Here is a 26524-nt window from a genome sequence, read left to right on the forward strand (position 1 = left end):
CTTTCAGCTTTGGAGACATTGGGTCTCCATGGCAACAATCGGGACCCCGCGTCATGCCGTGGGGTCTCCGATCCAAAGGCAGAGGGGCCATTAGAGCTGACAGCCCCTCTGCCTGCTCCCGGAATCCTGCGATCATGTTTGATTGCAGTGTCCCGGGGGTTAAAGTGCCGGGAGCGGTCCGTGACTGCTCCTGGCACTTAGTGCCAGGTTTCAGCTGTGAAAATCAGCTGACACCCAGCTGCAATCAGTCGCGCTCCCCCCGTGAGCACGGCTGATCACACATGACGTACTATACTGTCCATGGGAATTAAGGCCCAGGGCACATGGATGGTATAGTGTCTAATGTTGTGAAGGGGTTAAAGGGAATCTGTGAGTTTGATTTCACCTCCCAAGCTACGGTATTTTTATGTGTATGTAGCTCTTTCAAAGCAAAGACCAGAAATTCCTTCAGTCAGTTCCTTTGTTACATAGAAATCTGCGTTGGAAATGATATACAAATAAGGCTGAAGAACTAACTGTATATATAGACCTGAATCCTCTGTCACTCCAGCTCTATTTCCCACTTAACGCTGCCAGTTCCTGCTTGATTGCCGGCTCCGTTGACTGATATCTCACAGTATAGAGGCTGTCTGTAAAGCAGGAGACAACGCTGGCGCTGAGCGAGGAATAGCGCTGGAGTGACAGAGGCTTCAGATTTACATCCTAATTTGCATATCATTGCAAACGCTGATTTCTAAGTAATAGATGAGAAAAGCCAGCACCAAACAACTGAAAACATACCTTTTCCAGCTTACTCGGCAGACCAGCAGTGTACAGCTAGCAAAATCCCGGGTGCAACACCTGAAACGATCAGCGTCGTACAGAGTCCAGGCCAAAGGGGAAAAAATAGGTGGCACTCCGTGATGCAGAAAAACAATCCTTTCTTTATTCAATGCAAGTAGTACATGGATGCAGGGGAGCAGGTGCAGCGGAGGCCCACGGGACAAGGTCAGTAGAATAGAAGACTGGATATGTAATTCTTGAACTTGTCTTTGAAAGAGCTACGTGCACGTATAAATAGTTTGTCATATAAAAATCTGCTGACAGATTCCCTTTTAACCCCTTAGTGACTGAGCCAATTTTTAAAATTCTGACCAATATCACTTTATGTGGTGATAACTCTGGAGCGCTTCAACAAATCCCATTGATTTTGAGATTGTTTCTTTGTGGCACATTATAATTTATGATAATGGTAAATTTAGGTTGATATGTTTTGTGTTTATTTATAAAAAATATCAGAAACTAGACAGAAATGTAAAAAAATTGCAATTTTCAAACTTTGAATGATCTGTTTAATCCAGATAGTCATACCACACAAAAACATTAATAAATAACATTTTCCACATGTCTGCCTTACATCAGCACCATTTTTAAAACGCTACCGTATATACTCGAGTATAAGTCGACCCCCCTAATTTTGCCACAAAAAACTGGGGGAACTTATTGACTCGAGTATAAGTCTAGGGTGGGAAATGCTCCATAGATTATTCCCCCATATGGTGTCCTCAGAAGAAGCTCCATATATTGTTCCCTCAGATGCTGCCCCCATAAATAGCTCCATGGATTGTTCCCTCAGATGCTGCCCCCATAAATAGCTCCATGGATTGTTCCCTCAGATGCTGCCCCCATAAATAGCTCCATGGATTGTTCCCTCAGATGCTGCCCCCATAAATGGCTCCATGGATTGTTCCCTCAGATGCTGCCCCCATAATTAGCTCCATGGATTGTTCCCTCAGATGCTGCCCCCATAAATAGCTCCATGGATTGTTCCCTCAGATGCTGCCCCCATGCCGCTGCTGCTGCATGTAAAAAATGACATACTCACCTCTCCGTCGCTGGGTGTCAGATTCTCACCTGTCCTGCGTCCATGGCTGCTCACCGCTATCTGCCACGTCATCAGTCAGTGACGTTCAGACTGCAGGGGGCGCGTCGCGCACTATCCACGTCACCGCACCCTCTGCTGTCCTAAGTCACTGACCGATGACAGACAGCAGCAAGCAGCCATGGACGCAGGACAGGTGAGTATCGCTATACTTACCCGTCCTGACGCTGTCTCTTGAGCCACCAGCTTCTCCGCGCTCTCTCTTCCTGCATTCAGCGGTCTTGTGATACCGCTCACTAAAACTCATTAATATGCGCATATTCATGAGTTTTAATGAGCGGCACGACGTGACCGCTGAAGGCAGGAAGAGAGAGCACGGGGAGAAGCTGGGGGCTCAAGAGACAGCGTCAGGACGGGTAAGTATGACCTGACACCCCCTCCCCCTCCCCCTCTGACCCCCTTTGTATATGACTCGAATATAAGACGAGAGGGGGACTTTCAGCCCAATTTTTTGGGCTGAAAATCTCGACTTATATTCGAGTATATACGGTAATTTATTTTTTTTCTAAGGCCGCTATTTGGCCATGAACTGCTATGGCAAACATCAGGACCACACAATCATGATCTCAGTGTGTCAATTAGATTAAAGCGGAAGCCCCCACAATCTCTTAAACATTTTTCTGATGTAGTCACTTTTGACAGCAGCAACACTGATTGTTTGTGATACAGCAAGTTGTCAGCTATAGTGGACTGCTGACAGCTGCTGGATTGTCACCTGTGTGGGGATGATATTCTCTTATATCTCAGGTCAGTAAAAAGACGTATTTTCTGTCATTAAGGGGTTAAAACAAAAAAAAAACTTGCTATTTACCTGCAGGTAAAAGTGCCCCTCCTATGTACTGTGTAATGGCTGTGTCTGACCGTACAGGAACACGGTCTGATCATACCACATCTCCTGGATGGGGGAGGAAGCAGAAGAGTATACAGACATTACAGCAGGGGATCAAAAATTATTCTTTATTTGAGGTAAAACATTTTTTTAACAGGCAGGGAAATTTTTTATCTCACGAAAAGAATCAGCTGTGATCTTATGCTGTAGTATCTGTATAAAAAAAAATATAGAAAAGTTGTATATCGGCTCACCAGCTGTTGAAAATTGCCTTCTGGGTGTAGATATAGCAGCAAATTGCAAAAATTCAGCATCCGCAGGAGATGAGGTAAGTATATTGATGCATTATTTTATATAGCAACACGATGCGTTCGGCGGGCACGTCAAAACAACGCACAGGGACGCATCCGCATACAACGCATGGCCCTGCGTACACAATGTTAAATATAGGTACGCAAGACTCATGCGGATCTTAAGGAAAGAAGTACGCAGGCCTATGCTGTGCACACAAAGTATAATGTGAAACCAGCCTTACACACAAAAATTGTAAGGCTCATTTTGAGATTGCCAAAAGACGTGGGAGACTCCCCAAATGTATGGAGGAAGGTGCTGTGGTCAGATGAGACCAAAATTTTAACTTTTTGGCCACCAAGGTAAACGCTATGTCTGTTGCCAAACCTGCACAGCTCATCACCCCAATAACACCATCCCCTCAGTGAAACATGGTAGTGGCAGCATCATGCTGTAGGGATGTTTTTTGGCAGCAGGCACTGAGAAAATGGTCCAAGTCAAGGAGAAGATGGATGGTGTGAAATACAGGGTTATTCTTGAGCAAAACCTGTTTGTCAGTGATTTGAGACTGTGACGGAGGTTCACCTTCCAACAAGGGAATGACCCAAAGAATAGTGCTAAAACACTCGAGTGATTTAAGTGTAAATGTTTTGGAGTGGCCTAGTCAATATGTAGACTTGAAGATTGTTTTTCACTAGAGGAAACTATCTAACTTAAAGGAGCTGGAGCAGTTTTGCCTTGCGGAGTGGGCAAAAATCCCAGTGGCAGGATGTGGAAAACTCATAAAGACTTGTCAAACTGACTTGCAGCTGTAATTGCTCACAGCCCAACACCGTGCAGGACTCTTGACATTTGCCACAGAACACCAGGATTGGCAAATTCGCCACTGGCGCCCTGTGCTCTTCACAGATGAAAGCAGGTTCACGCTGAGCACATGTGACAGACGTGCGAATCTGGTGATGCCGTGGAGAGTGATCTGCTGCCTGCAACATCCTTCAGCATGACCGGTTTGGTAATGGGTCAGTAATGGTTTGGGGTGGCATTTCTTTGGAGGGCTGTACGGTGTTGGGCTGTGAGCACAATCCCCACCTGTGGACGTCGGGCACTCAGACCATCCTCATGGAGTTAGTTTCTAACCGTTTGTGCAGACACATGCACATTTGTGACCTGCTGGAGGTCATTTTTCAGGGCTCTGGCAGTGCTCCTCCTGTTCCTCCTTGCACAAAGGCTGGCTTGCTGCCCTCCTACGGCCCCCTCCACGTCTCCTGGTGTACTGGCCTGTCTCCTGGTAGCGTTGTTATATAGGTGACTTGGGATAAGCACTATAACATACGTCCTGACATTTGTAAATAAGAGGGACAAGTATGTGTCATATTGTGCTATGCACGCAGTAAGAGCACCCTTTTCTGCCAAAGTACTGAACAGAGGTATGTTGGCATTAGACGCCACCTGTGAGATCTGGCAGAGTCACATTCCAGGACAGTGGGTCAGTGCTGACAATGCAGATCCTGTTCTCGACCGCTGATATGTGGGAGTATCATTATTTGTAGCCTGTGAATCATGCAATCTATGGGAACTAATCTTTGACAGAAGGTTAATGTAATATAACAACAAACGGGTTCAACTGAGCACAAAGACTACCTAAATGTCCCACTATTCTTCTATGCAGGTCCTAGTTTCACCACTAGATGGTAATAGCTAGCTGGGGATCTACGTGTAGTGCATTACTTACAGCACTCAACATGTTAATTCGGGGACAGATCATAATGGTGCTGAAAAGTGACTCATCACATGCTCCAGCAAATATGTTTAGAAGGGTTATTGTTTTTGCTAGACTTAAAGTTGCAGAGATGTTGTAACTGGATCAGTAGGTTAATGATTGTGTGTGATCACCAGCAGTGTTTTTTACGGCCATACCCTGAAGACGAGGCAGACTGAATTCATGGCATGTTTCAGGTTATGTTACTTTTTTTTTTCTTCTCATAACTGTGGTTACCAAAAGTAGAATAAATTTCCCGTATTTACTTTGTAGTAACAGGTTTAGAGCCACCCGAGAACAGATGTCAGCCTGACTACAAATTATGTGACAATTTTTTTTTTATTCGGATTCCTAATTCTTTGCCCCCCATTCAGACAACCGAAGTTCTGGCATCTCAAGGAGATCTGTGCATATCCTGTTACCAGCATATTAATACACACATAATTATAGACTCTATTTTCACCAGCTCCTTGGATATTAATTATCCGTTCCACCCTGGCCGTCTGCATGCTTTGAATATCTTGCATTCTATGAGTGTGCATAAGCATGTCTTGCACATGTCAGCCTTTATATGCAGAGGCAGTACATGCTTCATTCATGTCCTACAGGTATTTGGCCCATGTCACAACCTCCTGGACCAAGGCCATTCTAAGTCCTCTATGGTGGATGCCAGGTGTGCCGAGGTCTCCTTAGCCAAATGGAGGTATACAAGATACCCCATACTGTATGGGGTCAGACTTCAGGCACTCCCTAGAGGGTGCTGGACTCTCTCTAAATTCTGCCTGTAGAGTATTCTCCCATTTTCTATGTATACTTAAAAGAAGCCTGTCATGCACACACACCCTGCACAATCGTATGTCACCAAGCCTTCAGGCTCCTAGTGCCGGCTTCTTAGAAAGTAGGTCATGGACTCTCCAGTTGACTATTAATTAACCTGCCTCCTGCCAGAAGCAGAACCCCAGATAAATATTGTTGTGTATATTAGTTCACTTCTTGCACGTTCTCTTGCCAGAATTGCCTGTGATACATGGTTGGTTTTGGATGATGGTGCTAGGGAATGTAAAAGGGATGGGTGTTGTAATACAAGAGCTAACAGATTCTAGGTAGGCATTAGAGAAGTGGCAGCTGAATGATCTTTTGGCCCTTGGCTGTCAGCTCAGGTTTCCCTGTATAAGCAAAAATAGCATATTATTTTCATAGATCAGGGTAAATGAATTTCACTTATGTCCCAGAGAAACAAGCGGCACAATCCATCATGGTGCCCTTTTCCTGCCATTTGGTCTCCAAAGCCCTCAGAGGCTTTTAAGAGAGAGGTGTAAGGATGGATTGCAGAAGAAATGTTATCTAATGTCATATTTTTGCAGATTATGTAATTTCTCCTTTAGAGAAAATTTGTCATCTCTACTGACATGTTAGTTTTAGTAGCACCTTGAATTTTGAGGCACATTTTCTCATTTCTTTGTCACTCCTCCGTAGTTGTCCCTGATTGTTTATAAATAAATAGACAATTGGGTGTTGCTATTCCTTTTGTAGGACACACCCCAAAATGGTAAGGGGAACGGGTCAGTTGGGTCATGCTGTACAAACCAGAGGCCCTCATGAGTCAGAGCCTGGCTGCACCTTTTCAGCCAGGTTTATTCAACTCCCCGACCGGTCCCAGCACCGCTGCAGGTGATTGACAGGTCCCTCCCATAGTGAGATACCCGTCAATCACCTCTAACTAGGAACTTCTAACTATATTTTCTCAGCGTGCAGTCATGCAGAGGGCTCTGATTCATGCTGCCCATGGTTTGGGCCACATCAGTCTGCTGTCAGGTTCTCTTTAATAAACTCATCCATTTCTAAAAGGAATTCCAAAGAACAGCGCAAACCAGAGTTCTAATAACACACCATTATTATATTGTAAGGAATGGCATTATTTACAACAATTTGTAATGTCACTATTTCAGTATAATAGACCATTAACCTTTACACTCCTGCCTTGCTGTATTTTTATGGGCCACACTAACTCTTGTTACTTTTATTTTCTGCAGAAACTAGAAGCTAAATCTCTTATTAAGCTGAACTTTGCAAAGAATCAAGATGGTAAGTTGGTTGTCTTTAATGGTGGCACATGTATCTATATAATATATGGCTGTAACATAAACTAAGAAGATGATAGTTCTACTTAAAGTACACTTCTTGAGCCTTTCTCTTTCCTACTCAGATATTGACTTGTAAGAGTTAAATTTAGTGGCAGTATTCCCTGTCCCTATATGATTTGCATGTGCTTAGATTACAAGCGAAACGTGTCCAAAGGTCGCTAGCACCAATTCTGTTCTCCCCACACCTTTTTGTAGAAATGTTGATACTCTACTCCTAAATATCTCTTTTATCAGTCTATAGAGTGACATACAGTACAACTAACAGTATGCTATAACATACTTCTGCAAATCTGGTCAGCACAGCAGGGTTTGGCAGTCATGGCTTCAGATGATTTTCTGAGAATCAGACTGAAGGAGAAACACTACTAAATACGTCACCATACGTGATGATAAATATATTTCAATCATTTATCTGGGACATCATACATTTCTATCTAATAGCCTAGCCTCCCGTACCACTGCTCAGGTAAGTCCTGCTGGGGTGTATTTTAGGTTTTACAATACAGTATTCTGTAAACCACCAGTGCAAACACAAAGTTAAGGGGTTCTCTGAGTCTAGAAAAATGAAATGATTAAATTAAGTGTCATTGCAAAAAAATGTAATAACTATCTATAATTTATTTTTATTTTACTCACTTATATAGCACCATTAATTCCACAATCTAGATTCCTATCAGTATGTCTTTGGAGTATGGGAGGAAAGCCACAAACACGAGGAGAACATACAAACTCCTTGCAGATGTTGTCCTTGTTGGGATTTGAACAGAGGACCCAACACACCAAGATTGCAGTGCTGACCGCTGTGTCACCAGCTGGCCATAATTAGGAAGTCACATTTGTTTTGTCTAGGGAGGTAATTACTATAGAATTAAAATTGTGGCCATTCAGAAAGACAGGGTTGGCAACATTGTAAGTAGCCACATATTACCTCTGCACCCCCTGGTATCTCCAGTATTAGATCAGAAAGACAGGATGGACAGCAGTGTGAACAGCCTCTTACCCCTGGATTCTCCAGTATTAGATCAGATACAGGGTCTATAGAAGTGTGAGCAGCCTTTTCTTACCTCAGCACTCATGGTATCTCCAGTATTGGATCAGATGGGCAGGGTGGACAACAGTGTGAGGAGCCTATTCTTGCCTCAGCAACCCTGGTATCTCTTATATTAGATCAGAAAGATAGGGTAAACAGCAGTGGGATTAGCCTCTACTTACCTCCGCACCTCCTGGTATCTCCATTACTGCATCAGAAACGCATGGTGGAAAGCAGTATGAGCAGCCTCTTCTTACCTCAGCACTTCTAGTAACTCCAGTATTAGATCAGATAGATATAATGGACAGAAGTATAAGCAGACTCTTCTTACCTCTGGATCCCCTGGTATCTTCATTTATTAGATCAACTATAAAGTGAATAGTAGTATGAGCAGCCTCTTCTTGCTTCAGCACCTCTGGTATCTCCAGTATTAGATCAGATAGACAGGATGGACAGCAGTGTGAGCAGCCTCTTATCTCAGCACCTCTGGAATCTCCAGTATTAGATCAGATAGACAGGGAAGAGAGCAGTGTGATCAGCCTCTTCTTACCTCAGCACCCCTGGTTTCTCCAGTATTAAATCAGATAAAGAGTGGACAGCATTGTATGTGGCCTCTTCTTACCTCAGCACTAATGGTATTTCCACAGTAAAAAACAATTGAATATTCACCAGGAACATGTGTTCCTACAAATGAAGGGAGGGAGAGAAGCTTCCTACCTGATATGCTTACAGACACCGGTCATTTTATATTGTAGGACAGGTCTTTGTCAATGTTATAAAATGACAACCATTTTAATGATCTACAGTGAAGTGTGATCTGTTATTTATAGTGACAGTGATTTTTTTTTTTTCTATTTTCATAGAACCCCTTTAAGACTTAAATAGATTTTGAGAGTTCTATGTTAACGTTTTGTAATATTTTATTGAACTGGATGTAGGAAAAAAAAAATATTTGAAATATACCGTATTAATCGGATTATAAGACGCACTTTTCTTCCCCCCAAATTTGGGGGGTGGGGGGGGTGGAATGGGGATGCATCTTATAATGCGGATATACCTTACTGGCCGCGGTGGAGCCAGGGTCCCTGCTGGAGGAGGCAAGAGTGGCGCGTTGCTGCAAGCCACAGGCTGGAATGGGGGGATGTTACGATGTGCGCCGCTTCAGGTGAAAATGGCTGCTCTGTGGTGCGGAGGGGGGGCTCTGCCAGCATTTTAGGAAAGCCTGGAGCCCCCCAGAATATTCACTACTGCGATGCGGTAGCCTCCGGGAAAATGGTCGCCGGGTGCGGTGCATGCTCAGATTGAGAACTCTGCAACAAGATCTTGTCCCAAAATCTCGAGAGACGAGATCTTGGCACCCAAGATCTCATTGCTGAGATCTCAATCTGAGCATGCGGCGATGTGGTGGCTTCGGGGAAAATGGCGCATGCTCAGATTGAGAACTCAGCAATAAGATCTCGTCACGAGATATCGGGAGACTAGATCTCATTGCCGAGATCTCAATCTGAGCATGCGCCGCTCCTGGCAGGCATTTTCCCAGAGGCCACTGCATCGCAGTAATGGACTTGTGAGGGGGGCTCCGGACTTTCACAAAATGCCGGCAGAGCCCCCCCCCCGCTCCAAAGAGCACTGCAGCCATTTTCACCCAGAGCGGCACACATAGGAACATCCCCTCATCCCTGCCTGCGACCTGCAGCAATGCGCCTATCTTGCCTCCTCCAGCAGCGACCCTGGGACCCCGCTTCACCGCAGCCACCACCCCCAGTAAGCAATAGGACGCATGGATTATAAGAGGCACCACCATTTTATTTACGGTATTTAAAAAAAAAAAGTTTTTATTTATTTAAAGATTTAGTTATTTATTTTTTTTAAAAAAATTTCTCCTAAAAATTTGGGGTGCGTCCTATAATCCAGTGCGTTTTATAATCCGCAAAATACGTTATTTACCGTCCCTTGCATCTATTGAGATGTTCCATTGACCATGGCAGACTGCCTTGACATAATGTCGTGGATACTACATAATTTCCAGGCTGTGGTTGCCACGGTCATGTGAAACTTAAGGGGTTTTCCAGTCCAAATCGATAAGTGTGCAGTCACTCTGTGTGACTTGTAAGATATACACATATACGTTATACATACTCTCGGCTAGTGGGCTTGAACACATCACTAGACGGGGCATGGCCTCGCTCTATGCAAGTGTATGGAGCGAGGCAGCACTCACTAGACTTGCCTTGACTGGGAGTGTGTATAATGCATACATACCCTCCGGTCCCTGCTCACAAATTGGCGAATCCATACATCGCTCATTGCGTGCCCTGGGGGGATTCAAATGTCTAAAGACATACAGAGTTACTGTTACTTATTGATTTTGAGCGGACAACCCTTTTAAATGGATGTGATGTGTCTATCTGAAAGACTGGCAATGAATGAAGCAGAAGGCTTGAAGACTATGGGAACTGGAGTGGATTGTAGTAACTGTCATCATAAGTTATTGTTAAAGGGGTTGCCTGGTTTAGAGAACTTCCAACTAGAGTCAAGTTTTTTTCTGCTAGAGCCAAGTTTCAACAAATGATTGTTTGTCCGAGAGCTAGCTCTCCTAACTTTCCATATGCAGAAACGCTCGGCTCAGCCAAGTATCCTTGTGTTCTCTATGAGAGAGCCTCTGCCAGACTCCTGTGGCAGCTACTTATTGTCACGCCAACAAAAAGATCTGTCTATTCGCTGACATGTTGGGGAAGAATAGATAGACCCCCAATACACATTAAACTGATGACCGATATCAGCAGATGCTGCCGACTTTAGTCTAATGTATACAAGGGCCTTAAAGGGGTTTTCACACAAAGTTCATTTTAATCAATAATAGATCCTGTAATAATAATATGTTCCACAATTGAACATGTTTGAATAAAATGTTGCTGTGCTGAGATAATCTTATAAATGTGCCCCTGCTGTGTACTGTGTAATGGCTGTGTCTCACCATGATGGTCTGATCATACCACATCTCCTGGGCAGGGGAGGAAGCAAGAGTGTACAGGCAGGGGATCACAGCTGATTCTTTCTTTGCGGTAAATGAAGTTTTTAAATAGGCAGGGAAATGCTTTACCTCACAAAAAGAATCAGCTGTCATCCCATGCTGTCCTGTCTGTATACTCTTTTCCTTCCTCCCCTGCCCAGGAGCTGTGGTGTGATCAGACCATTGTACCTGTATGATCAGACACGGCCAGTACACAGTACACAGCAGGAGCACATGTATAAGATTATCTCCGCACAGGGAGACTTTTTTTAACACATCCAATTGTGGAAATTATTAATATTCCAAGATCAGTTGATTAAAATGAATTTTGTGGCAAAACCCCTTTAATAATAATAATAAATTTTATTTCTATAGCGCCGACATATTCCGCAGCACTTTACATTTCAGAAGGGACTTGTACAGGAATAGACATTACAGCATAACAATAATCACACAGAGTGTAAGCTTGTGAGCAGGGCCCTCATTCCTCTTGGTATCTGTTATGATCTATGTAATCAGTGCAATTTGTTGTAAACTGTCACATGTTGTGTAACGTCTCCTTTTCCCATATTCTGAGAACTCTCTTCTGTTCTAGGGAAGTATCACTGCCCGGTGCTGTTCTCTGTCTTTACCAATAATTCCCACATCGTGGCCATCAGCCAGACAGGAAATGTCTTCTCATATGAAGTAAGTGAAAACCGCCTTACTATACATTGCCGTTAATGTACAACTACTGAGAGGTAGACGGTTCTGTTGGCACAGAGTAATAGTAAGATCTAGTGTACGTGCTTCATAGTGTTCACTTTAATAGACCTATCCATGTTCAACCCTTGTCATAAAATTAACTCTGTCATTTCCCCACCCAGGCTGTTGAGCAATTAAATATTAAACCGAAGAGTTACAAAGACCTACTAACTGATGAACCTTTCACCCGCCAAGACATCATAACTCTACAGGTAGGAACTTGCATCATCCAGTTCTGTGGGGGCACTGAGCTGTAAAAAAGTATAAGTATTTGCTGCAGGTAAAAAAAGCTAAAGGAATGATAAACTAAATCACATTAGCCTCATGGAAAAATGAAGGCTGCTATATGGAAGTGTATTGCATTGTGGACAGTAATGCCCCATGCCATCGGCTGTATCCCTCATATTGCCCCGTAGACGCACCAAACAATGTTTACATGGCAGATCATGGTCCATTATTTGGCATCCAATGGAATGTGCTGTAGCATTTTTTTTTTTAATTGATGATCTGCCTAAAACCACTGCCATATACATGTACAATGACCTATATGGATCCATTAACCCCTGCATGACATGTTGTTTAGTGATGATCGTTCATTCTTGATAAGGTGATAATTGAGCATGCTCTGGGGCAAACCGAGTGATTTCAGCATTCTCGAAAAATATGTTTGCGTCCCTGCGGCTGCATGTCTCGCAGCTGTTCAAAAGCCACAACACACACAGGGATTCCCTGTTAGTTAGGAAATTCCTGGATGTGTTTAGGCTGTCGAACAGCCGCGGGAACTCGAACATATTTTGCGAGCACGCCGAAGATACTCTTCAAGTGGGTTGAGACGGTGCAAAAAATTCTAAACTTTGTCAAAATAATTTTTTTTGGCACCTTTTTATGAGATTCTTTTGTAGCATTTATTAATGAAGCGACTGCAAAAGAACAAATTCTGGTGTCTCATTTATTATTTAATGTACAGTTTTAGACAACTTTATCATTGATGGATCAGAGTTTTATGAACACAATACCAAATACCGTACATATTTTTTTTAACTGGTTAATGGGGGTTTAATTTTTTTTCAATATTTTAAAGCATTTTTTTTTTTATTTGTACTTTATTTTTTAGTTCTCCTATGGAACTTTTAATCATTTGGTCACTTATACTATATGCTGTCATGCCACAGTATGTGGCTAAATTAATGTTCTACTATGCCGCCTGGCTTTATAGGAGGACCAATGTGGAAGGCATGGGGCCTTCAGCAGCCCGCGACTGCCATGGTATCCCGTTGGCACCCCACAATTGATCTACGGGAAAATGAGTGCTGGTGCTCAACAACAATTGCACCCCAGCGATTTAAATGCCACGGTCAGTGATTGGAGCTAGCTGTGGTTGCTGCTTGGCGGTGTTACAGGCAGATCATGGCTGTATAGCACAGTCTGCATCTGCCAGCTGTGGTTTAGACTCGGCTACGGTGCTCGCTCCATACATCGCTTGCGCCCATGTGACATCAAATTACGGTAATTTCAGCCATGTCTGTCTAATCCTAAGGCCTACCTTCCCTGCCTTGTACTGGACAAGCTGGATAGAAGTAATTGACTTCACATTGGAAATTACTGACATTCATGAAATCCTTTTAAAACCTCCCATCACATTTTGGTAGCGGTATAAGGAGTCATAAATCTTTGTGTATTACAAATATAATTACCAGATTTTTGGGACATAAAGCATTATATTCCTTTCTTAGTCCTACTTAGCTGTCGATTGCAAACTGTAAAATGACGAGGGAGCGCAACAAAGAGCTTTGCTGATTGTATTAAAATCCCTCCATATTGCATTTTCTCATTTGACCGTAACATTATTAAATTTTATTGCTCTGTAAGATCAACGATGCATTAAAATCGAGGCTCATAAACTGTGATCATGTCATCTAGTGAGTTCCTAGACTGGAACTCCAGTGATCCAGTGACAAACGATAATTAATTAGTTGACTGCACCTTTTGGGAAGGGATAAATGTGCTTGTCAGTCGCCAACACATCCCCTCATGTAAACTCATCTGCTTGCTTTATGGTAATTTGTCGATTGTTCTGGGCAGCTCATCTGCCCTTTAAAAAGACCCTTACTCAGTGACAGGACCGGAATTGGAGCCTTGGTACGTCTCCGGCGTGATTTTACATGGAAGTGGTTAAAGGCAGTCTTTCAGCACAAAATAATTGCACATTATAGAGGATATAGACCTAATAAAAACTGTTCCTTTGGGCCACAATTTTTCATGACAGAAGGGGCATTTGGAGTCAGATGTTCACAATTCATTAAGAGGCATGAGCCCTGACAAATCTTACTCCTGTCAGAGACTGGAGTAAGATTGGTGGCATAAGGGGTATGCCACAGCTCGTCGTGAATTTGTTGAGCGGGCCGAAACTGGCAATGAAACGTTCAAAAGTGGCAACATTTTTAAGCAACTTAACTCTGCAAAAATTTAGTGACTCTTCAAAGCATTTTACACTAGATTTGTGGCGTAATTGCTTTGATGAATCTGAGACTTAGTAATTGAATATGTTGTCCAGATATAATAATGAGGTGCTCGGTGCACCCTTTGCCATGGGTGAGTTATATGGTACACTCACCTACATGTTATACCGTACACATTACAGGAGTCAGTGCTGTCAATTTAAAAAAGAGTGGGAGTGGGGGCAGCGATACATGTATAACAACTAGGTGGGTAGATGCCCCGAACCACTTGGCCAGAAGTGGAGCATTATATGCCTGTTAACAGATTTAAAGGGCTTGGTGAGTGAGTTAATGAATAGGAAAGTGAATTTGATTTGATATTAAATTGTTTTGATCAATGAAATTTAGTGTTTGTCTGTAATCATCATTTTATCGCTGTAGTTTGATCCATCTTCAAAGCTTTTAAGAAATAGAAGTGAAGATAAAGGAAGCTAGCATTTGATAAGATAGAACTACATCATTGTTCTGCAGGGTTTGCCAAGATGTCAGACATGAGCAGTGACTATAGAAACTTAGTTTGTGATTGTAAATCATAACATGCTTTCACTTTTTTTTTTTTTTTTTTCCTTTTACTAAATAAGCACAAACATGTGTAATGCGTTCCTACTGCTAAGTTATTAGGTTCAAGTAACTATATGGGATAGGTTATACCAGAGGTCTCAAACACGCAGGCCGTGTGTGGCCCCTGAGGCAGGCATCTGCGGCGTGCAGTGCACCACATGTCTCACTCCCTGAGGCAGGTGGAAGGCGCGCATTCAGGAGCGCGCGATGGCTGTTCTGTGTGCACAGGACCTGGGATGAGGTCACAGGAGAGGAGGAGTCAGGGGTCACAAGATCAGGGGCCTCAGTGTATGCAGTATGCTGCTGTCTGTGCTGGTTGTCATGGTGCTGGATGAAGGTAAGTTTGTGTGGGGTCAGGAGGGGTTTACTGGGTGGTTGTAGCAGAGCCGTGTGTGTACAAAGTGTATGGAGCGCAGCTGTGTGTGCGAGGTGTATGGAGCGGAGACGTGTGTGTGCGAAGCGGACGGAGAGGAGCCGTGTGTGTACGAAGTGTATGGAGAGGAGCCATGTGTGTACGAGGTGTACGGAGCGGAGCCGTGTATGAGGTGTACGAAGCAGAGCCGTGTGTGTACAGAGCGTAGCCGTGTGTGTATGAGGTTTACGGAGCGTAGCCGTGTGTGTATGAGGTTTACGGAGCGTAGCCGTGTGTGTACGAGGTGGACGGAGCGGAGCCGTGTGTGTACGAGGTGGGCGGAGCGGAGCCGTGTGTGTACGAGGTGGGCGGAGCGGAGCCGTGTGTGTACGAGGTGGGCGGAGCGGAGCCGTGTGTGTACGAGGTGGGCGGAGCCGTGTGTGTACGAGGTGGGCGGAGCGGAGCCGTGTGTGTACGAGGTGGGCGGAGCGGAGCCGTGTTTGTACGAGGTGTATTAAGTTTGAAAGGAATGCGGCCAGCCAGCTCAAATTTCTTTTTATGTGTGGCCCATTTACTCTGCCGGGTTTGAGACCGCTGGGTTATACATTATGTACACTGCTGCCCAAATCATTCTAAGTGTTGTACTATACAACAGCAGCAGGCTTATACTGGAAACTATCCTGAGCAGACCATGAATGGCACCATCTGCTAGTTTGACAATATCCTTAGTTCTTAGCACAGAACATCATACCTATGATTGATCAAAATATTGGACTTAAATCCGGGAGGGGCAACTCTATAAACAGACACACTACCAGAGAACCAAATGAGTTCAGAAAATGCCCAAATAATACTGTTGCACAGTCATAAATTAAATACACAAAGAACTTGGTCTTGTGCAAAAGGTATACATATTTTATTCAAAAGTTACATCTCTAAAATATCAGTAAATTTAAAATATGAGACACATATAGTGGAGAACAATATGGCCAAACCACCCGACATCAGTATATGGTACCACAACCAAATGGGCGATCTATTGATAGCTCTCAGGAAAGGGTTAAAGGAAAAGAATACCCCCTAATTCCTAGTCAGGCACTTAGGTTAAATTACCCTTCTAAATATGTACTACATTAAAGTGCCATAACTATGGCCCACCAAATAACCCCAAAATGCTGCGTCCTGAGCTCCTATCAACAGACCACTGGTGCACATATAACAAAGAAGGTTTTCTTACCCATAGTGGGAGTCGGGGGGGGTCCCGCCAATACCCCTACGCGTTTCGCACACAAGGGCTTCCTCGGGGGGTAATTTAACTTAAGTGCCTGACTAGGAACTAGGGGGTATTCTTTTCCTTTAACCCTTTCCCGAGAGCTATCAGTAGATCGCCCATTTGGTTGTGGTACCATATACTGATGTCGGGTGGTTTGGCCATATTGTTCTCCACTATATGTGTCTCATATATTTTATTTACTGATATTTTAGAGATGTAACTTTTGAATAAAATATTTATACCTTTTGCACAAGACCAAGTTCTTTGTGTATTTAATTTATGACTATGCAACAGTATTATTTGGGCATTTTCTGAACTCATTTGGTTCTCTGGTAGTGTATCCTTAGTTCTTATAGTCAGCACAGAGTAATCTCACTGGTTTATTTTTGCAGATTTCTCCTGTAATCCTCCATGTGATTGCTGTATGACCAGACAAAAATTGTTTATTCTGATGATTTTGCTGAAAGTCGCACAATAATTCTGCTGTAATACATTATATCCTTCTCAGGGTAAAACTTCTAAACCGTAGTTTCATGAGCATGATAGGGGCCCACTACTAGAAATCTCTTTAGATAAATTGGGAACCTTGCATCAGTTTCCTTTCATGACTTTATGCTCACAATTAAATTGCCTGAAATATTTTATTTTACACTGCGATATTGAGTTCATATTATTTGTTCATCAGGATCCTTCAAAGCTAGAAAAATTTAACGTCTCAGATTTCTATCACGTCAAGAACAACCTGAAAGTTGTAGACCCCGGTGAGTTTTGTTATTTGCTACATTTGTCAGTTGTATGGATTGGTATACAGCATTACAACCCGGTTTTTACTTATAACCAGGCAAGTGGAGATGCATCTACCAACGGTTCTCATAACGAGAGTCCCCAAACGCCTTCTGGATGATCGCTTTCTGTCCTTTATCATAAAGATGATTGGAATCAGTGTGGCCAGTGCTCTGGGGCCATAGCATGGATTTGAGGACCTTCAATTTTGAAAATGGGCTCTTGTTGAACATCTCATGTACTCATCCAATTTAATGCCTTTGGGTGTAGGATAATGTTTACACAGGACTGTGTAACCAAGAATGATTATTTTTAAGCAAGCTTACAATCTCGCGTGACCCTAATTCCTAGTAAAGCATGTTCCAAGTTATCGGCACAGTAAAATTCCCCCTTGCACTGTTTATCTGCAATGAGCGTTGATTTGTTATTAAACCACAGTCTGATATGTTGCGTGCACTAATTTGGCCCAGCCGCCCATCACCCTCTGTGCCATCTGGATGGCCACCCAGCTTCTTCTGCCTTTAGTGAATCACTTCATTACAATGTAGCCAGAGCCAATTTGCTACTCTGTTCATATGGCTGTATTGAAATTAATATTCTAGATGAGGAAAAAGCTCGTCAGGACCCATCCTACCACCTGAAAAATGCCAACATGGAAACCCGGGAGACACTTAGTGAACTGTACAAGGAGTTCAAAGGAGACGAAATGCTGGCGGCCACCATGAAAGGTCCAGAGAAAAAGGCTACAGATAAACTAAATGCGGTGAGCGCCAATTACCATATGTTCTACACTGGGTCATGTTTACTAGTACATAGTAATGATTGTGTCTCTTATACAGGCTCATTACTCTACCGGTGCTGTGAGCGCATCTTTTACCTCCACTGCGATGACTCCGGAGACCACCCACGAGGCGGGTACGTCGCCACCCATCCTTGTCGTTCATGCCGCTCTGTTCCATTTTCGTACCATTATATCGAACAGTTTTTCTCTCGTTCGGTTCCTGGTAATTGATCATTTTTCCTTTCTCACCACAACATAAAGCTGCCATCGCGGAAGATGCCGTCCGTTATCAGTATGTCAAAAAGAAGGGTTACGTCCGGCTCCACACCAACAAGGGTGACCTTAACCTGGAGCTTTATTGTGACAAGGTACGTGAGGGGTATATGGGGGGTTTTTATTTAACGTGGCCAGGACATGGGGATCCGTGCGCTGTAATTGTTAATCGCTCGGTATGATTCATGGCGTGGGCGGATGTGTCTAGTCTGAGATAACTATCAATATGCCGCTCTTCACGTTTCACATTTTTATGACTGATGTGGTGTTTGCTGAAATGTTATGGAAAAATGCTACATAATTAGAAACCTAACGCGGCGTCTTAGAGGCTCGACAGCCGAATCATAAGTGAACGGTTCTTTACCTTTAACTCTGCCTAATACAAGACACGGTGGCTACCATAGCAACACCTTATCAGCTTCTATAATTTTTTCTTTTCTGTTACTGTGGCAACAGGGATACGGGTGTGTCCAACAAGTTACTAACTATGGGGGGGGTGGCGGAGAAAAATAAAGTGTTAAATATTTAAAGAAGTTGTGACCCATTTTATGTGACCTGAAAAGCACAGGGATGTAATCTGTTATAGTTCATATTAAACCAGGAAGAAATAACCTAGGGAATTTTGGTGGGGAAAAAAAAAGTCATGACATCAGTATGTCAATGCAAAGAAAAAGCACCCAAGGCAAAAGTTACATTCTGAGATGTATTATTTCTTTTTTTTTTTTCGGGGAAAGGACAAGGGATGGCGTCTTTGGTAGGTTAAGAAAAGCAACACGTATGAAAATCGTTACTTGGAGACACGGGGCTTTAATAAACTTTGTGTAATTAATACTCAGTAGTTCTGGCAGGACTCCAAATTGCTACAAAGTTTAATTGTTTAATATGTCGTAGTAGAGTGCTAGAAGTGACAGGGCTAGAATGCTCTTCTGTAAGGCGAAGTTCACCCGACGACTATTTGATGCATTTTTTTTCTTTGCGTGTTGTCGTGGGCAAAAAGCGCAGCGCATTACAGTTCCAGCAAGGTGGCTGAGTTACAGAAATCTCACACTCGGCGTGCTTTATATTTTTTAAGGCTGCATAAACTGACCTGCAAGCGCGTCTTTGAAATTCACGGTATATCATTTTATTTGCTGATTATCCCCATAGACTTGCAAGATGAGATCCAAAAAACAAATCCACATATAAAAACGAATGTGTTCGAAACACGTACCTCGGATGTGACCGTAAAGAGGGGCTCTACTTCCCACTCGCTTGTCCACTCACCTATTACAATGGGTTAACAATGAGCTTGGAGCACCCCACAGACAGTCCACACATCCACGCCACACATTACGCTGCCATCCACATTCATTTTACCAGCAAAGCGAGATACCTGCACCGGGTACACATGCACACCCAGCTCTCACAAGCTCCTGAACGGTTCACTACTTGCACTCTGGCTACAAGGTAACACAACCTGTTTTTTCTTCTCGGATCATTGGAGCAACAAGGGACGAATTTACTATGTTTTTTATTTATGTTACAAAAGTAGTACAGTGCTAAAAAAATAAAAAAAAATACAAATATGGAATAATAAAGAACCATACATACAGGCAAAAAACAGTATAAAATAAATATGAAGTGTAAAATAAAAGGGAGAAAATACAGACGCGCCTTACAAATTAGATCTGTGAGAGCTTCTGGTGGAGGAGAACTCCAGAATCTGCCGGACATCTGCAATACATGTTGATTCTCCTAGGGTTTGACATTGATATTCCTTAGATGACATATTATAAAGGGTCTCACCAGATCCCTTACTCCCCCACACCCCTCAGCTGAGGTAAGAAGGGGGCAGCTTATTAGATTTGCTTTGAATCCAGTTTTAGCCCTCATGTCTGCTGTAGATCATTATTTCCGCAGAAACCTAGAGAAACAATATGGCCGTCATCTAACCAACCATCCTTTAAGCATTTTAAACATTCCACGGATAAATATATATCTATAATTCAAGGAGATATTGTGCTCCTGTCTGTTGACAGCTACCAAAATTTTTAAATTTTACCCTCAGATGCGAATATGCTCCCTGATCATGGATATATTCATGGATTCTACAAAACTAAAATTCTAATACAAAAAAAAAGCAAAATCTTTTACATCGTCCTGTATGCAGTACACACAGAGTGGTTACTCAAGGTGAAAGCATTGAAGCCCATGCGTTTAACGTTGATGTGCCAGTGGAGGCCATACATGGACACATCTGCTAGCCCAAATGACTATCTAACATTGACAACTACCTGTCTGCTCTTCATCAGATAACCTGCTTCAATGACCTGGGTGGTGCAGACAGTGATCAAATGCCCCTCCTGCCTTGGATCTGTATAACTCCACTTATGACACAAAGCAATAAAACACAAGTAGCCTAAATTAGGTAATTGGTGCAGAAAATATGCAGCATATCAAAACAGCACCAAATTCTCATCGTGGGAACTTGGCCTAAGGAAGTAGCATGTCCTAAAGCCATTGGTGTGAGATTTGCCACTTGCGTCTATCTCCCGGACGATGTCCCTGAATCGGCCAGTTTAGATGCTGTCCAGGCAATGCACTAACATCTCGAGTCCACCAGAGTGGGAGCTACAGAGAGCTGTTCTTTGTCCTGGCACATAGCGACATTACCCCCATGTTGTGCCACCTTCTCCTTCTTGTATACCCCAAAAGGCCATATGGACTGGGTTAGACTCCTCAAGGTTCATTAACAAAAGTAATTTGAAGATATTCTTGCTTGTCTTCTTACTTGACCCAGACAATAGATAATTTGAGTGTTGAGTTGACCATACATTAAATGTATGCAGTGTTGAGGTTTATTATCCCCATATGTATTTTCTCTTAGACACCAAAGACATGTGAAAATTTTATTAAACTCTGCAAGAAGAATTACTACGATGGGACAACCTTCCACCGCTCTATTCGGAACTTTGTTGTATGTATATGTCCAGTATAATCATAATAATTTCTATGTAATAACTCTTTTAAGTGAGGGGGGTTTAAAAATGAAGACCCCCCTCTAATTAGGCATTTTCAAAGTGACATGAGGATATTTTATAAACCTGCATTTTTTTTCCTGTATATTTACAGATACAAGGAGGAGATCCTACAGGAACAGGCACAGGTATAAAGCCATCCGTTCTGTGTAGACATACGATTTCTCTCCAGTCCTCCGCCCTTTATTCTAGCACTATATCATGCACTTCTATTTTTGTTCCCTATCTTAAAAGGAGGTGAATCCTGCTGGGGAAAACCTTTCAAAGATGAAATTAAGCCAAACTTAAGTCACACGGGTCGTGGAGTTCTTAGCATGGCAAATACTGGCCCCAACACCAACAAGTCCCAGTTGTAAGAGATTCTTCTACTTGTGGGTCTCAATCAACATTTTCTGCGTGATTATCGGTGCGGTTCATTTATATGATTTCCTTATCCTACAGCTTTATAACTTTCCGCTCCTGTACATATCTGGACAAAAAGCACACAGTGTTTGGACGGTAAGTGCATCGGGTTCTTTTAGACCCCAAAATGTTTTACTCCTTCAAGTGTTTGTATCATGGATTTTTAAACTTTGTCATTTTAGTGTTGTTGGAGGATTTGATACCCTAACTGCTATGGAAAAAGTGGACACTGACTCAAAGACTGACAGGCCAAAGGTGATGTTTTCTACATAAACATTCCTAAAGGACTCATTTCTAATAATATAGAGAACATTTGCAAAGGGATGGGGTTTTTTTTTTTGTTGTTTTCTAAATGCCAAACATTCTTAGAGAACAAAGTTTGCCAGTTTATTAGAGATTGTGTTGTTGACTAGGCACCTAGAGTACAAATAATATGATATCAGTGTGTAAGTGTCACCTTGGAATAACAGCATGGCTATCAGAAACACTATACTTATAAGTAATTATAGAACCGTCATATCTTTGTCATGGAAATTACTCATACCGTTCTGGATGGATTGTGCCCCACTAATTACAAATGTTGCTCCATTTAGGAGGACATCCGAATAGAAAGTACTGTGGTTTTTGTGGATCCATATGATGAGGCGGATGCACAGGTAAGCGCCATCATTCCTCTTGCCTTAAATCAGCGCAGAACATATAAATACAGATGCGTATAACCACAAGTGCTGCTAATAATTATTATAAATCTGAAAGTCAATGAGTGGAGATGCCAGTGTAAGTATTAATCAAGGAGACCGATGTGTATATATATCTGGACTTCTTGTCCTTGTTGTCACTTCTTTCACCACTTACAGAACTATTGCACCTGAAATACCGGTTCCTCTCGTCGCAGTCAGACAAACCTCCCAATAACACGAATAAAGTCTGGCATTTGTCAATAATCTTGTCTAGACTCTGATATTCTGCCATTGTTATCAATCCTTTTACAGTGAGAAATGTTCTTCTCTACATTCTTCTTGTGATGTTGGCAATCTTTAGAATAATTTTGTAGTTGCACAATTCTATGACATGGACAGGTTGCTTATAATCTGAGAGATGCAATCTGATCTGCGAAAGCTCGGCTTTCTTTGAGTGCCCTCTTACATAGGGTATTACCTTACATATAACCTGTATAAGCCGACCAGAGTATAAGCCGTGACACCTAATTTTGCCATGAAAAACTGGGAAAATGCATTGACTTGAGTATAAGCCCGGCTATGCATTGTCACCTCATCTCCATTCTGGAATGCATGGCTCCTATTTCCCATCCTTGTGTACATGGCTCCTTTTCCCTGCCAGAGCAGTAAATATTCATATTTCTCTTTAGCAGGGGGCTCAGGCTTTAGCCGCAGCCGCTTGCTCTGCCTCCTGTGACCTGCAGCTCCGCCGTTCCCCCTCTGTCACAATGATTCATGTATAAGCCGAGGGGGGGTGTTTTCAACATAAAAAGTGCTGAAAAACTTGGCTTATACACGAGTATATACGGTAATTGTCCATACGATCATAATAATCATTGTCCAGTGTACACATGTCCAGAAGTAGAATGGCAAATGGTTACTTGCTGAATAAATGATTGATCACATCTAAATGGGCATCTGCTTTTCAGTTCAACTGGAAACTGAATTGGGGAAGAGGACAATGCTAATACGAATGGTCACTCGTCTGAAAACCCCATGGTCATAGAAATGCACATAAACAAATGCCGATTGACTTGCTATATTGTCGATGGGCACTTGTTATTAGCAATTTATCTGCTAGTGTAAAACAATTAACCTGGAAGATGCACTGGGGAAGGCTTGTGTTGTGTTAAATACATCTTTCATGCTTCTTAGGTCGCTTTAGAGAGGGAGAAGGCTCTGAAAGAGGAAGAAGAACAAAAAATGAAAGAACGGCCAGTGCTGCCAAAAAAAGAGCAAACACAAGAGCCGAAAACCTACAGAACAGGCGTGGGAAAATATATTAATATGACTGCAGCGTAAGTATCCTAAAATAAGAAAAACGTGTATCTTGTGCGCCATTAGGGTTTTTAGGACTCTTCAATGTAGTGGGAATTATTATTAGTCTTTGTGATTCATTGGTAGAGATGGTAGCTTATGCTCTGTAGACGCTGAATGGTTTCAGTGGTTAGCAATTATCTGCTCTCCTGGGATGATCAGCTGCTTAAGAACCATAACTTTTTTTTTTTTTTTTTTCCATTAATTTTTTTGCAAGAAAGAGTTCCTTAGGGTAAACCCCCAAGGAACACTTTCTACCCCCAACAGCAGCTGCCACCACCTGATCTGCAGTCACATGAAGGTATGCAGCTGCACCTGGACAGTGTAACACTTATTTCTCCAGATACAAGACCCAGACATGGCTGCCGCAGCATTTTTTTTTTTTTATATACTACCTATAAACAAGCTTTAATTTTTTTTATTTTTTTTTTAAGAATACTGCCAAATACAGGTGCCTCTCTCAAAATTAGAATATCATCAAAAAGTTAATTTATTTCACTTCTTCAATAAAAAAAGTGAAACTCCTATATTATATAGAGTCATTAATTACACACAGTGATCTATTTCTAGTGTTTATTTCTGTTACTGTTGATGATTATGGCTTACAGACAATGAGAACCCAGAAGTCATTATCTCAGTAAATCAGAATACTTTATAACTCTAGCTTGAAAAATGATTTTAAAATCCGAAATGTTGGCCTACTGAAATGTGTGTTTAGTAAATGCACTCAGTACTTGGTCGGGGCTCCTTACTGCATTAACAGAAATAAACACTTGAAATAGATCACTGTAATTACTCTATATAATATATGAGCTTTCCTTTTTGTATTGAAGAACTGAAATAAATTAACTTTTTAATGATCTTCTAATTTTGTGAGATGCACCTGTACATACTTGGCTTGATGTCATCTGCATTTCATTACTAAGAAAGCACCAAAAGACACACAAAATGTATCTATTCCTATCAAAAACTGATCTTTAAATGCATGCATGTATATAGAACATAAAGCTTGATAAAGAGCATTGGATATTAACAAAACATATTGCTTCAAAGATTGCATAATACAATAAAATTGATCGTACCCTATTTCCAATAAAACCTGTATGGTCAACCAAGCATGCGCTTTCCTATCAAGAGATCGCCTGGTGCTGAATATCAGTGCTGCTCTGAAGTTCCCTGGGAATTTAGGGGTTCTCGCGTTAAAATCAAAATATTTCCTACACGCATTATATTGCTTGCGATGTTCATCTAATATCTAATGTGAGAGGTATGTACTGGAAACTGCTGCAAATAATGCATGGTTTGGTTTTAATCCTCAGGAAACGTGCTGCTGAAGGCGACGATAGCGGCGCCTCTACTAGCAAAAAAGAGAGAGTGACTCGTGGCTTTGGAGATTTCAGCTCTTGGTAGAGACTTCAGGGTAGTGCCCCCTTGAACTCCAGACTACATCTTCCCTCTTGGATTTCTATGACATTTTTGGACAGTTGTTCTTCTCTCTAACATCACAAGCTATATTTTCTTTCTATAGCTGATATTTATTCCGTGGATTTTGTTGCATTATGGACCTGTATCATTTATGGCCAAGAAAATATTGATGAGGAGAGAACAGACGATGCGTACGGAGGCGCACAACCCAGTAGTAGGCAGGGTTTGTGATTAGTCTCTGCTCTCTAACATAACGTAAAATGTTTCTTATTGGTGCCAGAGAGCAGGCGCTTTAGGGTATGGTATTGGTTGCTGGAAAAGTCCATAAAAATAGCTGTCCTCATGACTAAAACTTTGTTGCTCGTAGCTCCAGTGCTGAGACCATCCAGAATAATTTAACATCGTGCTCTTGAATGGTAGTAGCACCTCTTTTTCATACATTCACTTTTATTACCTGTCTACTTTACATTTGTTATTTTAATATTGTCTGCCATAGATCTGAAGTTATTGTAAAGCTTCACCCTATGTTACTGAAGCCTCCTGAATATCTTGAAGAAGATGTTCTGCCAAATTGGTCTTCTCCTCAGGGTTTCCACATCACTGAGAAGACTGTGAATGCTTAGTGTGTGTCTTTATTACTTTTTTTGGACCATTTTAGTTTTGTTTCTGTACATAAAGTATATTTTCTTGATGTGTTTCTGTACAAAGTTTTTGTCCGGTGCATTGCTCCCAAAAAACCTCAAGTGACTTTTATTATGTAAATGTTGGTAGTTGTTGCATAAATAAATGAGATCAGAGGTTCCCAAACAAGTCTATAGTGGCAGCAAATTAGGCATGTGTCCTCAGGGTGTTACTAAAACCTGGAAGTGTTCTTTGCATGTTAGACCACCCAAACACCCCCGCTGTGCTGTTGATTGACATGACTAGGTGTGTGCACCGTTCATGTGCCCTGTATTGTGGCTGGCGTCTACTACACCAATAAATAGCAATGGGGTGTAGTTGGAGATTCTTTGCACCCTAAGACACTGGACAGAGTCCAAAATGCAATGTGATATGGAAAGAAGTTATTTACAAATTATGGAAAGCTTTTGCTATCCGCTGTTAGGATAGAGCAGTGTCGGAAACATGGAATCGTTATGGCTGCTAAACATGACCCCAATCAGATTTCTCTAGTACTGAATAACCCAGCACTCTCATTTGTTGTAGTGACTTTCAGACATAAAAACAGCGTATCATGCTCTGCCCCTTACACTGTGTGGTGGTCAGGTGATGTAAAGCTCCTGCATGTGACGCTGTGCTCATTTAGTGCTATCTATATCATAAATGATAAATCATTAATTCTGGAAGTGTGTTTAGGTCTCATGCAGACCTCAGTGCTGCACTTTTATGTAT

General features: G+C 42.2%; 1 protein-coding gene across 5 annotated transcripts in view; it reads left to right on the forward strand.

The window, feature by feature from the left end:
* The window catches only part of PPIL2 (peptidylprolyl isomerase like 2), a 59133-nt gene extending 33310 nt beyond the window's left edge, over positions 1-25823 (forward strand). For 4 of the 5 annotated variants that reach the window (XM_073559107.1, XM_073559105.1, XM_073559106.1 and 1 more), the window contains 15 exons: positions 6834-6885; positions 11583-11674; positions 11854-11943; positions 17101-17176; positions 17801-17961; positions 18038-18113; positions 18241-18347; positions 21119-21208; positions 21364-21397; positions 21504-21621; positions 21711-21767; positions 21854-21926; positions 22265-22327; positions 23546-23688; positions 25027-25823. In XM_073559107.1, coding sequence (XP_073415208.1) covers positions 6834-6885; positions 11583-11674; positions 11854-11943; positions 17101-17176; positions 17801-17961; positions 18038-18113; positions 18241-18347; positions 21119-21208; positions 21364-21397; positions 21504-21621; positions 21711-21767; positions 21854-21926; positions 22265-22327; positions 23546-23688; positions 25027-25117 — 1323 coding nt within the window. In that variant the 3' untranslated portion in view covers positions 25118-25823. Of the gene's footprint in view, positions 1-882; positions 988-6833; positions 6886-11582; positions 11675-11853; positions 11944-17100; positions 17177-17800; positions 17962-18037; positions 18114-18240; positions 18348-21118; positions 21209-21363; positions 21398-21503; positions 21622-21710; positions 21768-21853; positions 21927-22264; positions 22328-23545; positions 23689-25026 lie in introns of those variants that run through there. The other variant, XM_073559109.1, reaches the window with a different exon arrangement.
* The last annotated feature ends 701 nt before the right edge of the window (positions 25824-26524 follow it).

This window comes from Dendrobates tinctorius, unplaced genomic scaffold, assembly GCF_039654945.1.
Source record: "Dendrobates tinctorius isolate UK_male_01 unplaced genomic scaffold, ASM3965494v1 ptg000265l, whole genome shotgun sequence".
NCBI classification, from domain to species: Eukaryota; Metazoa; Chordata; class Amphibia; order Anura; family Dendrobatidae; genus Dendrobates; species Dendrobates tinctorius.